The sequence below is a fragment of the Lycium ferocissimum genome, chromosome 4 (genome assembly GCF_029784015.1).
Source record: "Lycium ferocissimum isolate CSIRO_LF1 chromosome 4, AGI_CSIRO_Lferr_CH_V1, whole genome shotgun sequence".
NCBI classification, from domain to species: Eukaryota; Viridiplantae; Streptophyta; class Magnoliopsida; order Solanales; family Solanaceae; genus Lycium; species Lycium ferocissimum.
Genome location: NC_081345.1, coordinates 37,185,588 through 37,200,908, shown reverse-complemented (window position 1 = coordinate 37,200,908; position 15,321 = coordinate 37,185,588). Strand labels below are relative to the sequence as shown.

The 15,321-nt window shown below is 36.8% G+C and overlaps 1 protein-coding gene across 1 annotated transcript; it reads left to right on the top strand.

Annotated features, from left to right (window-relative positions):
- Window positions 1–9,086: 9,086 nt before the first annotated feature.
- Window positions 9,087–15,034, top strand: LOC132052695 (NAC domain-containing protein 40-like). The gene is given in 5 exon segments (XM_059444348.1): window positions 9,087–9,465; window positions 12,672–12,931; window positions 13,594–13,776; window positions 13,778–13,873; window positions 14,324–15,034. Coding segments are annotated over 5 exon segments (1,218 nt in total). The 5' UTR covers window positions 9,087–9,215; the 3' UTR covers window positions 14,753–15,034.
- The last annotated feature ends 287 nt before the right edge of the window (window positions 15,035–15,321 follow it).

Sequence of the window (15,321 nt, the reverse complement as noted above, 5' to 3'; positions counted from 1 at the left end):
CCTGGGTGAGGAATGATTTTACGGGTACGCATTTACATCTATATCATGATTATGGTCGCCCTTAGTGGCTTGGTGGACCCCAGTTTCGGTGTGTCTCTACATCGGTCCCAAGTTATCCGTATCTATTATGCTTATGTTACGTTTATGCCTTATTGCTTACATACTCGGTACATATTTCGTCGACGCATTTTTTGTCGTGATCATGCGAAACGAGTACGGAATTTCGATTCGTTCGGATTCTCGTGATACCAAAGTTCGATTCGGAGGATGTTCGCCTCCATTCTCCCGAGTAGGGGGAAGGACGGTCGACCCATTAAATAGGATGATGAACGTATATATATATATATATATATATATATATTATAAGATATTTCTATCGGGGCGGTCGGGGGCCACCGTCCCGACCGGTTGATGCATATTAGTGCTCTTTGAGGCTTACGGACTATCGGTCCCGGTGTCCGGGTATTGTGTTTGCCTCGCCGGCCTCCCGACTTGTTGTCTTTCTTGGTTGTGGCCTTGTCGGCCCTAGTTATGCATATATGTGTTGTTGGGCCTTTTTCTCCGAGTAGGTTGTTATGATATACTTCTTACTATTGTTATTCGGCGGCCTCTCGGCACGTGATTCACGTTACGAGTTTAGATATCACGGTTGGTTCGTCTCCCCCTCGGTCATGAGGGCCTGGCCGGTCCGCGAAACTGGGGTGTGAAGAAATTGCGCATCGAGCGGAGTGTGGAACTAGAAGGACCCGAATCGGTAGTGGTCGTTGATTATGGATGTGCGGCGCGCCACATTTATAATCGTCCGGTGAGGCTACATGGCTATAAGTTGTTACCTTTCTGGAAATCTAGATCGTGCGGTTAGAGCGTAGGCATAAGTATTTAAACTTTTATTTCTCGCCTCGATTTCCGAAGAATGCGATGTCGAAAGAAAAGTACGGTTAAGAGAAACTGAACAAGGACGTCGAAAAAGGTATTAGTCTTTTGGGTCCTCTAGCTTTGTGAATCCAAGTAGCTTCGAAAGTTACTTTGTTGTTGCGGATAAAGAGTTTGAAAACCCATCGTGTTTATTTTTTGTCTATGATTTTTGATGAGCTAGTATGAGTATCGATGTATGTCCCCGTAATCACTTACGAGTGCGTAGTCCGGGGTTGATTTCTTCCCGATTGTTGAAGATTATTTGTATTGTATTTTCTGCCTTGACTTCGAGATTTGAAAATTTGTTAAATCGGTGTGAGATTACGTAATATTTTAAGATGTACATAGTTAATACAAGTTGTAATTCGCAAGGAATAACGACCAAGAGAGTTGTGTTATTTCGGGTATTATATGATAACTTGACAGTAATTGAGCTTACTTTGTTGTACTCGGCGTAAAAAAAAATATTGTTAGGTTAATTTAATAGTTCTAATGGATTGTGGAAGATGTTCCGGCGGGAGTTAAGATCTCCTTCCCTCTTGGCCGGCGTGATTCGATGATGTCATAAATCTAAGATGGGAGAAACGGATAAATGGTGTACGATAGTTTTCCCGTGTGTATGTTGAGCGAGTTTTCTATGTTAACCTCGGGGACCGGGAATGTGACGTATATGTATTCACGCGTGGGTTGATAGTGTAAAACAAATCTTACTTGATGGGAGTCGGAAGGGTTAATGCGTAAAACTATGTTAAAGCATGCTCACCATTCATTAGTCTAGTTGATAATTAGGTTTACTTGTTTTTGCCGAGAATAGTAGTCACTCGTGTGGATTGGAATTATAAGGAATTAATGGATGGAGGACTTTATGGTAACAATAAGTGAAGGAAAAATGAGAGAGAATGGCCAACGACTCGATAAAAGTGAGTGAAAACGGGTGCGAGAATAAAGCCAATGACTCCCTGAATAAGTTAACTGTTATTAATATATAAGAATTTATAAGTCGGAATAGTTAAATTATTTCGGGAAAGTTTTAGGTTTGTAGGAAAACAGTTTCAACCGAAGTTCCGTATTCGAGCGCAAAGTCGACACAACTCCGCAACCCTTCAGAAGTACTGCGAGACGCGGGCTCGTGTGGAGCGCGGATGGCATCGCGGACCTTGACGAGGAGTAAGTCGGTGTTTTAATTTGGGAGCTTGTACGAAGATCACTTAAGTTATATTTGGAGACTCCGTGCTAATGCACGTATGAAATTTGTAGATGATGCCTTCCAGTAGGAGTGGTGAGAAAAAAATGGTAGCGGGGAGTGAGATGTTATAACAAAAATCATCGATTAATAGGGATACGAAGGAGACCACGACATGAAGGGATTATAAACATATAGGAAACGGGTGACGATAGGGTGTTTGGACAAGATTCCTGGAGTAAATAAAGGATTAAGGTTAATAGAAAGATAGGAAGGGAACAAGCTAGATATGATAAAATATAACGACAAGAAGTTGGACAAAAGGATGATAACGGTAAGAATCTAAATAAGGTTTCAGCTACAATAATCCTAATGACTTTAATGCTCTGAGATGAGGTTAGACTCTGGAAGAAAGGTGAGCTTTATGGAAAAAAAATCAACATTTACAAGGTATCTTGAGAAGAAATTGGCGTTGAGAGATTATGTAAAACAAGACATGAAGCTTGTAAAGTATATAGACGTGAGAGCGATATAGTAACAACGGAATAAGAAAATGTTTTCTCTCAAGACAATATTTTGCATGAAAGCTTAAGATAAAATATTTGATTTACTGAATAAAAGCAAAAACTGGAAGTGAAAGTTATCGTAAAGCGAATAATGGTCACCAATCGGGTACGAGAGAAAATATATCAAGATATATATATGAATATGGGGAGTGCTTTGTTTAGAGGTTGACTATGAAGGATAATTAACGAGGACAAAATGTTAAAATTTATGGATACCTTTTCTCTACACGAAAAGAGGTAAAGCAAGAATTTCTTCGATATGGAGGACGTGGTGAAGGAAAGTAAGTTGACACACAAGGAAATTTTTTTGAAAGAATAAGACGATTTGAACCTAAGTTGTAATTAAGTAAAGTCTTTGGATAATATTGAAGGAACGATGCCCCAATAAGGGGGAAGCTATCAAAGGAAGTCTAACGTACCCGTAATTAGAGATGTCGAGGAAAGTATACGTGAATGAAAAAGGGGACGGACATCGAAAGAAGGGAGAGTAACGATAATTGCAAGCAAGTTTAGGTTTGATAAAGCAAATCGAAATTAACTTGACAAAGACGAAATAACTAAGACAAATAAAAGCAAATTGAGAAGAGACATAGTTGAATTTAAGATACGAACTGGGAAGATGAGGCACGAACGCGATGTAACCATTGTAAGACGACTTCGTTATACAAGCTAAGTATGTCGGTGCAATTAAGTTAAATCCCGAAGGAAAAGATAAGTAATGATGCTAATAATAAGATGATACGGACCGGACCAAAGGGATTAGTAGATGAAAGGAACTAGAAGTGAAAATGGATATGACAACAAGATATGAAGAGTATCGACAAGGATTGAACATCATTGGCCGGTTATTTTTGGCTAGGGATGAAATATATCACTTCCTCGGTGCAACGAATCCAAGAAAGGGTTGTCCCGACAAGTTGTTAGAAAACGAAACCATTACACTCAGTTTTGGTTGGAGTGTGTAAGCTATAATACCATGTGTTATTTCAGGATTAAGCAACATCCATCGCGAGTTTAATTCCCTTGAGAAATCATGAGTGGAACTAGTTCTGGTCTGTTCAAACTACGCTTATAGTTGAAAGATTTTGCCAAATTAAATAGAAATAAAATGACTCAATCTCATAGGATTCCATTCCTTATCTTACCAGACTAAGGTGCACAATTCTAGAGGCCCTTCCAAGAACATACATGTGCTCATACTAAACTTACAAGTAACATAGGCGGTTTGAGTTCATCCGTAGTAAAACACCACCATCTGAGTATGTAACTCTTGGCAAGAAATGGAGTTATGATTTGTACAACAAATAGTAATAAGTAATGAAATAGTGAAGGACTAAACATCCCCGTTTCCTTTGTACATCTTAGCGATATTGACAAGTTTCTCAAAGCGAAGTCTATTCGGGTAACCGCATCTCGACTTTGGAATTTCACCGGAATCACCACCAATAAAAGGCCTTTGAGACTACCGAGAAAGGTAGACTTATCTTGCGTTTGGGACCGGCTAAGAGTAGGTCGATAAGTTTGATGTGCGTAAGAAATTTAAAGTAGTTTATCCTGTTCTCGTTTATGAGATCTAAATATCATAAGTACCCCATCACTACCCCCGATCTTCAAAATCATTATTTACAAGCTACAAAGTTGAAAGAAAGAAAAAAAAAATGTGTTGCCATAGGATAATGTGGAGGAGGCAGGCCCATAAGGGAGACAAGGAAAGATGTGAAGCTCGGATACCCCCATTTGTTTCGGATCTCGGATTTATCATGCCGATTCGTGTGATAAGATACCTCCTTTCCAATTATATATATTGAACTTTTATATATCTTATTTGATTTTATTGTTGAGACAAATATGGCTAGTATGTTGCAGACTTCAGCAAAGGACGGTTGAGGTGAGTTGTGGCTGACCTATTATAATTTTTGTATAAATAGACGGTCGTGAGGGGCCAAATTGATATTATTATGTTGTTGAGTGGCCTTGTGTGGCTTTGGACAGTTGTTTGAACTCGTTTGGTCTTTTGGATAGTCCTATTTACAGAGGAATCGCCGAATTTGTTTTTAAAATCCCATCTCTCAACATTTGTTCATATCCAATGTCCTTGGGGAAGTTCGAGTTGGATGTTACACTCGATTTTCGCACGTTAAAGTCGGACATGAGTTAGTCGACGCAAGTTCAAAAAGAAATTATCTTGAAGTTAAAAGGGATCGAGCTTATTAATATAAATGGTTACAAGAGTCTATAAATAATATTAGTAAGTGGCGGAAGATTTCCTCGAATGAATTAAAGAAGCATGAGTTTCGTCAAAAGTTCCTTTGGAATATGATAACTTGTACTTTTGGGTGAGATTAGGAGTTCTTGGGCATGCTAAGAAAATAATAATATGAAGTTTTAATCGTATAATGGTCGTTTGTTAAGTTTGGAAGTCAAAGAATTGTATTACAAAAGTCGACAAAGGGAGTCGCAAGTTAAGTTTGTAAATTTCACTGAAATTTGGGTCAGATGTCTAGGAGCTTTTCTCTCAATATATTTGGAGTTACGGGGTGATCCACCAACCAAATCGAAGGTCTACGAGTCTAGTTTCCAGAACATTTTACCATTCATCGATACGATATCGGAGTAGAGAGATATTCGCAACCTCAGGGACAAATTGTCGCGGAACGAAGGAAAAGGCCTTTAAATTTGCCCAAGTATATATAGGCCCGGTAATTTTTCTTCCATTTTCTCACCATCCCCAACCTAGAAAACCCTCAAACCCTCTCCAATTAATCCTCCATCAATCTCAATCCAAACCAAGAGCAAATATATCAACTTTAACATGAAGAACAACATGACAACTTAGAAATTGTGATTTCTTCACTATTTCACCTTTCGGAGGAAAATCTTGCTTTGAAGTAACTTGGGGTTTGAAGTGATTTTCATGATCTAAGGTATATTTTAACTTCCTTTTGATCTCTTTGAACTTCTACAAGTAATTGATCATAGAAATTAGTGAAAAACCCATAGAACAAGCTCTTCTATATTCTTATGAAACTTTGCTTAACTTAGCTTATTTGTTGGGTTGTTTTATATGCGGGTTGTGTTGTTTGGAGTTATGGTGATATGGATGGGATCATATTAAAGAGGATAAGTAGAAAAGTAGAATTTGGTAGCGTTTTACGGAAAATTTCGCTACAAAAGGGCCTATAAATTCACGCCCTACGAGTTGCTCGATTAAATGTCTAAATGAATATTTCTATAAGCTATGACCTTGGTTTTGATCTTGAATAGTCCGTATTAGCAGGAGATCGTTCGTAAGGCGTTCGAGGACTCGGGAAACATATATAACTCCATCGACGAGGTACGTAGGGCTTTATATTCTCTTGTGGCATGACTAGAATTCAAATGACCTTTCGTTGAAAAATTGTTCCTAACTTGGATCGATCGCATTCCATGATAATTGTAAGTGATATACTCATCTATGACTTGTACCAAATTATGGTCCACATCTCCTTTTGGCTATCGATTAAAAGACTTTCCGTTCAACTTGTGTCGATTATATCCCAAAATGGTTAAGTTTACGGATTTTCTATGATTAAGCCAACTATATTGGAAGAATTTTCATATTTGTCCCTCTTGTTTATCGAATGAAGAATGATATTAGTTAGACTCTTCACATCATATGAGTTGAATTTCTATTACGATGTTCTTGATCTTGAAAAAGCTAACCCAAGGTGACGAAATGTCGACACACACTCTTTCCGATAAAAGCATTGTGTCGATCATATTTCATAAGAGTTTGGCTAACTTGGGCTTCGTGAATAATTCATAACAAGATGTTTCCTTGTACTTTTACTTCTTTGGCCTAATGATCAAATAATGATAAACGTAGTGCATAATGATAGTCGGAGGATAACGACGATATGTCACTCCGACTCTTTCCATGATATTTCTTCGATGAAATTTTCATTGCACTTATATATACATGTATTTATTTTCATTACCGAGCCGACATTTTATATACGTGACCGGTAGGCACTTATATGTAAATCAAGATACCATAACATTTCTTTACCGACTCATGTTGCACTCCCGGCAGGCACGGAGCTCGCCACCGACCGGTTAAGCAAAGATGATGTTATGATGATATCACACCCACTAGGGATTTATTATTATATGATATGATATATGCCTGCGTGGAATGATTTTATCGCATTTGAACATAACATAATCATGATTATCACTTCAAACATAATGGCCTCGTTTGAGTTTGTTGTCTGACTACATCTTGATGCAACTTAACGTATCTATTAATATGTTACGTTTATTGAACATAACATAAACACATAACTTCAAACATAATCCCGTTTTTTGAGCTTATGTGACTAACCTATGATGTTGTACCTTTCTCGCAGGATACCAAATTCGGGATGTAACATGTTGCATCCAACATAAAGCCCCTTTAGAATAAAGAAAACCCTAAAAGGATAAGGCGTATGCATGTATATATATATATATATATATATATATATATATATATATATATAATGAGTATGGCAATTTTGAATCGATCACCGGACTAATGGCCACGATCAATTGGCCATGGAGGCCGGACTAACGGCCACGATCAACTCGGTATGGAGGCCGGATTGCCGGCCACGATCTTTCTTCGGCCATGGAGAAACCGCTAGTTATGCATATATGTGTTGTTCCTTTTTCTTCTCCGATCAACCACTTCTACTATTGTTATTCGAAAGAAAGTCTTCATGCTCGTGCTATGATTCACGTTTCTTCCCTCGATATCAGTCTGGTTCTAGCATCGGCCCTTACCATATACTTTAGTTACCCCTTAAGCCATTGGTCGGAAGCACCATATACTTGCCCTTGCAACCTGCTGCATGATAAATTGTTTGAATCTTGATCACATTTCCTCAAGAATCTTGTATAACTGAAGTATTAGCTCTGAAGTGCAGATCCCAGATTGTGATAACTTTTCACTCGTGATTCAGTCATCACCATCAGATATGATAATGATGGATAATCCACATATGGTTGGTGGATTTTTGAAAAAAATTGTGTTTTCCCGTATTAAACTTTTCATCGAGTGTTAACAGTGGTTCTTCCTCTATTTCCTTTTCATCTCAATAAAATCTATCAAGTACAATTATAGTCAAATGAAAAGGGTGCAGTCAATAAGTCCATGTATAGTCCTTTCTTTAGAATTACTCGCAGTAATATGAGTGTTAAAAAGTTTCATTGTTCTACTGTGGTTTCAAAAAATGTTGCTCAACGGACAATGTTATCCTTGGGTTATTATTATTCACTTTTTTGGAAAAATTGCACTATTGGCCTTCAAACGGGATGGTCTTTAATTTTTTCCCCTTAAATGGGCTGCTCTTTAATTTTTGTCATTTAGCAATCGAAATTATGCCTAGCGGGGCATAAATTTTTTAACGAAAAAGCATAACTTGTGGGATATTATGATGCAAAAATATAAACTTGTCAAAAACTAAAGACAAGCACAAAATAGGGCATAACTGCCAATGACTTTTTTGGTATTTAAAGAAAAAAATGAGAGCTTGGAGTAACCGATGATGTTTTGGAAAGTATGCGCGGACTATAAGGTAAAACCATTTTTTGACATGCGAGGAGAAATACAATCTAATAGTATAAAAATTTCACACACTAACAACGTAGTACTTAAATAAAACTTTTCTTTTAATAATTAAAAGGGGCCATGAATTGTTATTTCAACTGTTTCAAGATCTGATTTTAATTATTTGCAAATGCTGTTGTCCGTATAAGTATATATTTGCAAATAGCTTTTGTGCTTCAACTTCAAGTGAATATAGAAATAATAGTTTGAAATTGCATTTTAGTGAAATGGTTGTTTTAAGTTACAAATAATTAACTTTCACAAATTTATTTTCCAAGTGATATTCTAGTCTAAACACAAATTTCACAATTTTTTTCCACTTTACCTTTCAATATCTCTTTTTCAAATTTCAACTAAAATATTGTCTAAACGCCAGCCGCTTGATATTATCTTTGAATGAAATTTGGTGTACCAGTCTTGCGGCTAAAGTACAAAGGATAGCGCATGAAAATGCAGCAAAATCAGAGGAAAACAACAAGAGTCTAAAAACTCATTTTTTGAGAAGCTAAACATCCAGGTTTCACCCATACGTTTAAGTTAAGACTTCCAGTCGAAATTACGTACTGTATACAATAAACAAACAAAAAAGGGCGCCACTAGTTTCCACGTTGTCAATATATACATTGGGCCCATACATGCAACTTCTTATTACGTAAAACAACGACACGTGTTACTGTACCACGTGAATATCCCGTGCCCACCCCTCACCCCAAAAAAAAAAAAAAAGGAAAACAGCTGACGCAAAACAGAACATGTAGACTTACAATTTACAAATTACAATTAACCTTAAAGGAAGCCACCGTTTGCTTCCTTTTTCAATGATTCTCTACTTTTTATTCAGAGATTCCAACACCCTTTTTACTTATATATTTATAAAGAGAGTAAAAAAGAGAAGAAAGACTCATTTGTTTACTAGTTTATTATGGAGGATGGGCATGTATCAACTTCTTCAAGAAATGAGGACAATGAAACAGTACCCAGCAACAATAATAATAATAATGTGGAAATTTCAATAGCAACTGCCTCTTCAATGTTTCCTGGTTTCAGGTTTTCTCCAACGGATGAAGAACTTATATCGTATTACTTGAAGAAGAAACTTGAGGGGTCTGATAAGTGTGTTGAGGTTATTTCTGAGGTTGAGATTTGGAAACATGAACCTTGGGATTTATCAGGTACCTTTTTTTTTTTTTTTTTTTTTTTTTTTAGTATCAACATGATTTGTGTGAGTTTTATGTATGTATATATTATGAAGGTGTTAGCAGAGTTATCAGATACTTGTGGTGAGTTGAGTTGAGCATGGGCAAGTTGGTTCAAACACCGCCATTAGGTGTATGTGTCTATATGTATATATTATGATGATGGTGGAGGAACATTGGTGAGCAGAGTTATCCTGTACTTGTGCTCAAGTTAAGTTGATTAGAGATATGGGCAAGTTGGTTTGTACACCGCCAAACACTGCTATCATGTGTGTATATATGTATGTATGTACGTGGACACGTGTATGTATATATGTATATTATGACTGCAGTTGTCCAATTCGAAGCACAGGATTTCAAGTAAATCTGTCCATCAAGGTTATGAGCCCATCATAAACATGTCCGCCAAGTTGGAGTAGATAGGCTCACACAGGGTGTTACACCATTAACATGAATATTGCTTCTTCAATTTTAAAATTTTAATTGTTTTTCCTTTTGCATATTAATGGTTTGTTTAGCTAACAAAAAATGAGGTGAAAGGAATTTTGAATATGTTTATAATGATTAGTTAGTTAGAAACTCTGCCTATTTGAGCTTCGCTCAAAGCTTAACCTGTGTCAAATTGGGATAAATGAGAAAGGTTCTGCTAAGTTAACGACTTAATGGTCAGGTTAAAACAGTAACTGTGATGAATTATTAAATAGATTTAAAAGGATATATTCATATACCCAACCTCCTAAGAATGGTTGAATAATAGGGGCCAGGGGCGGAGCCAAGTGGTGGCCAGGGTGTTCACCCGAACCCCCTTCGGCGAAAAATTATCATGTATACACAAGGTTAAAATTATTTTTTATGTATAAATAGTAGATGTTGAACACTTTTGGCTTCCTCGTTTCTTACTCTTTTATATTTTTGAACCTCCTAGTGAAAAATCCTGGCTCCGCCACTGATAGGGGCCAAAGATGTTAACTTTCTTTTGGGCAATTTTTCTGTGATCAATTTTTTTGGGGGGCTGTGTTGTCAGGGTTGAAAGCTCAGACAATTGTGGTAATTATATGTTTTTCGAGATTTTGTTCAAGAAGTTTGAAGTTTTAAGTAATTTCACAAATATAAGGTTCTTGATGCCCTGTATTCTTCCTCTTGTATTTGTTCTTCATTATGACGTTACCTTTGTTTTTCTTCCATTGGATCTGATTTCTTTTATTTTTTATTTTTCTAGTATTGTGATTGTTTTCGCAGTATATTCATACTTGGATTCTTTTTTCCTCAACTGGACTGCTCCTTTTTTCTTGTATTTAACCTTAAAACAGACAGTGATGCTCAAATATTCCCTTTTCTTCCTAAAAGGTAATGGATCCTTATGTTGATGAAACAAATAGGAAAGCACATCATCACATGGAAGAAAAGAAAGGAATAACCTCCTCTTAGATAATCATATATCGCTTAATTAGATTCTTCCATATCTCAACTTCTTCTAATCTTAGGTTGATTGATTTTGATTTCAAAGTGAAGAATCTATTGTTTTGACAAAAAGCAATTAGGCGAAGAATGCTTCTTTATGAAGTCATATCATAGGGATTAGACATCTAACTAATTATATTTCTTGCTTGAACATATTGCTAGTCTTCTCCATTGTATCTCTTATATAGTGTACATCCTAAATTGTCTAGCTGCCAGGGTTTCGATATTGAAACATCCTCTTTCTACTGAATATGATTGAAGGAAAATTTTAAGTTGGTTTTGAGTTTGTGTCCTTTTTCTCGTGAGAAAGTTAAAGGATTTTATTAAAATTTACTACCAAGGAGGTATTAAAAAGTTCAAAAGAATGAACTTGTTTCCCTCTAAGTATTTCAGGAATCTAGCAAGTCCATTATAAGATCGATGTTATTCATAGTAGACTTTCTATCCTACAAATAAAGATTAAGACATCTATGCTTAACAAAGTAAATTTTCCTTTTTCCTTCAAAACATCTATTGTTTTGGGTTTGTATCTGCTGGTCATTCAATGTGCAAAGCTACTTTATGAGAAGTGAGCTGCTGTCTGAAACAACTAAGTTTCTACTAGAAGAGAGCTACCGAAGTTTCACATTGGATGAAGAAATGGAATGATACTTATCAAAATAAAATAAAATGAAGACAAAGGACTTACTGATGCAGGAGGCTAGACTGGCAATGTCGTTTTATTTAAATCTATGCAGAGGGTTTGGGAACTGATTTCTACAGTTCCATAGAGTAAGGTGAATCTTAAGGATGTCAATCCTGGTCACCCCTACGGACTAGTTGCAGAAGAGAATATAAGAGTCATGAATTTTACCCTTGTTTGGGTTGGTAAGGATGATTTCTTATGCTTGGTCTTCTATTTGCTACTTAGTTGAAAACTAGTATCGTGGCAGCCTCCCTAGGATTTGAGCTTTTGTTGTGTGCAGACATAAGCAGCACAACCTAATCTCTGTTTTAGCATGGTTTTCTTCATGAACTACTACTCTGAGTGATTAAAATAATGGTCAAACTTTAAAGAGTTACTATTGTATTTTTATTCTCCTGTATTTATAGTCATAGATTATTTCATTTCGATGCATTGACTTCCTCTCCTCCTCTGCCTTTTAGGTCAGCTTTATCCCTTGAATTGGGTATCACTAAACAGTCTTTGCACCCTTCGAGGAAGAGCGATAAACTGAGCTACTAATTCTAAAACCAAATGAGTTTTCCTTTGTCCTGGATATTTTTAAAATACTTTTTAGAACTTTAGATCCTATCATTTGTGAGTAGTTTGTTTTCATATATTCTACATTTATAAATGTTTATTTGAAAAGGTGATTAGGAAGTATACCATCTTCCAAGTATGGAGGCCATACATATTGTTGGTCTCGCATTCTTTACCCTTTTTTAGGTTGCTTTCGGTTATATGCCTTGATGTCTTGATGGTTAGGATATGCAAAGCTAAGCATCGAAGTATGGACCATTATCATATGCTGTAAATATAAGATTTCTGCAATTATTACATATTTTATTGATTTTTTCATTTGTTTTATAGAGGTGCTTGGAAATTATGAGAAGCATCACATTATGTTACCACCTTTAGCCCTATTCATTTGACTGTTTTTGTTAGTTACTCTGTGAGTTGTAACTCATACCTACATGCTTGTTCTATTAATTGATCAATCCCTATTCACATGTACCAGCTAAATCCGTCATTCAATCAGATAATGAATGGTTCTTCTTTTCTCCTCGTGGAAGGAAGTACCCAAACGGATCGCAAAGTAAAAGGGCAACTGAATCTGGTTACTGGAAGGCCACAGGAAAAGAACGTAATGTGAAGTCCGGTGCGAATATCATTGGCACAAAGAGAACGCTGGTGTTCCACACTGGTCGGGCACCTAAAGGACAGAGAACACATTGGATAATGCATGAATATTGCATGAGTGGGAACATTAATTATCAGGTAATTGTGAGCTCTGATCCAACTCTTAGGGACTGATCATCCTCGTGTGATGAACTTTCAACCTTTTCAGCTGCAACAGAAAATTCAACTACCTGCTATTAGTTGTTTGTTCCTTGAGAAAATATGTTGTTCTATCGATTCTTATATACATATCATCCTAATTTTAGCATTAATAGTTTCTTTTGTTATGTGATGGTGAATGCTTTGCTAATTGTGGTTTACCGAAAGGGAGAAAAAACAATGGTTAGCATAGATGCTATAATGTCTGATATGAGAGAAGAAACATGACGCAGCAATTTGTTTAAGTTAACATGTTATCACAATAATTTTCTTACTGTTTAGAACAGAAATCAACAAAAAATAAATATTTCTCACCTGGAATGTTCACTGTATTGCGCCATGTTTGAGTGGTGATATTATTCAAGAGAGAAGATTCACTTGGAGCTACTTCTGCTAAATCATTAACTGTAACATCTGGTGGGATGTCTATGCCATAGTTTTTCTTTCTTGATTCAAATGTTCATCACTTTCTGCAACTTCGTAGATTCTTGTTGCGCCTATCATATTTCATGTTGTTTTGCTCAATGAAATAGTTCATTTTCTGTAATACATCCTCTACATCAATAAAGTGCTTTGAGTGTTTGGTCTGGTATGTTATACAGGATTCTATGGTTGTCTGTCGTCTCCGGAAGAATAGCGAGTTTCATTTGAATGACAACCCAGGAAATCAGAGGAATCAACTGGCTGCTACTGATACTGCAACTGCTCTGTCTGGAGCAGGACAATTAGACTGCTTGGAATTGGTCAATGTAGGGGATTGCTGTTCAAAGGAGGGTAGCAGCAGTTTTCACTTTTCATTCGGTTGAGCAAATCGGCCCTAGATCGGAATCTGATCAACCAACTAAAGAGTTCTCTGAGCACGATTCCTCTGGCCAATTCAAGGTCTTGGTTTTACTGCCATTTTCTGTTTGCTCATTTGTAAATGTGTCAGCATACGTCGCTGTGGCTTGACCCTTTCCATACTACGCCGAATATAGTTTCTTTCAGAAATGAAGATATTAAGTGAAAACATAACTTTGTCTGTCTTTTGTGTTCATCTCCATTATTAACTTACAGTTGACCCTTCCATTCTAAGCCTTATGACTGGTAATACTTACCCGCACATGGTATTTACACCAAACCGTGTAAACTTATTATAGTGTAAGTGATTTGATGAGGTGAGAATCCATGTTAATTAACCATAGTTAAGTGCTAGAACTCTGTAGCACATGTCATGCCTCTATTGGCTTGGTGTAGACACTGGGTGCAGATAAGTTTTTACCCTAATGGCATATGCTTGAATTGCAAACCATTTCTTGGTTGGCTCCTAATATTCTGCTGTACGGATTCCAGGATTGTGATGGTGAAGAGGACTGGTTTTCTGATATAATGAAAGATGATATCATTACGCTAGATGATTCTTCACTTAATGCCAGACCTATTTCCATGGTCCACAGCAGGCCTGAATCTTCGGAAATATCACCGCATGAAGCTCAAGCTGCGACGTCCTCTGTGTTCCCTTTCCAGGGCACTGCAAACCGAAGACTCAGACTAGTAAGAGAAATTGTAGCAGGGTGTCGAGTAGAGGGATCCAAAACGTACGAAGCTACCAAGACCAAGAGGAATAAATTCGGAGTGGGCACAACTAGTTCAGCAAGATGGTTGAGAAACATATTTTCAGTTAAAAGGATGAAGCAAAATGTGATACCTATATTTCTGGTTACCTTGATATTACTGGTCATGCTTCTTAGTTTGTTGGAAGTCTCACAGCAGGTGGCATAGGCGTCTTCTCGTTGCGAGCAGCTGAAGTTAATACCATACTGGTATGTTGTCTTAGTGATATTCTGAGTGGAGATTGAAGATAATGGAATGTTGGTATGTGAAAATGAATGAATGGCTGCTCTATGTTTGTGTTTGAGCTTATTACTAAATTGTTGTGTAGCAAAAATGTACAGGGTGATTCTTATAACAATATACAACCATTTATTTATCAACCTGGATGCATAATTGCCTACATTTTCTTTTGAATTGTTGAGAATCGTGGTTTTATATGCCCTTGGATAATTCCAATCTTAGCTCAGAAATGCAATTTCAGATGTTAGTTCAGAATAAGGATCATGACACTTGCACTGTAACAAATCTAGTTGTAGTTACTGATCAGGTGCAGTTTTAATTCTTGCTGAAGTCCCCGGAAGGCTAGGATACATTTGATGTTTCTTCTTATATGTCTCTCGAAAGCCCTGGCGAGAGGAAATCACCAACTTTTCTCTGCAGTGTATTTTCTTTTCTTCGTTACCTTAGCTATAGATGTCCTTTCATAGATTTTCAAACTTCGGAGAGACATAATTTCC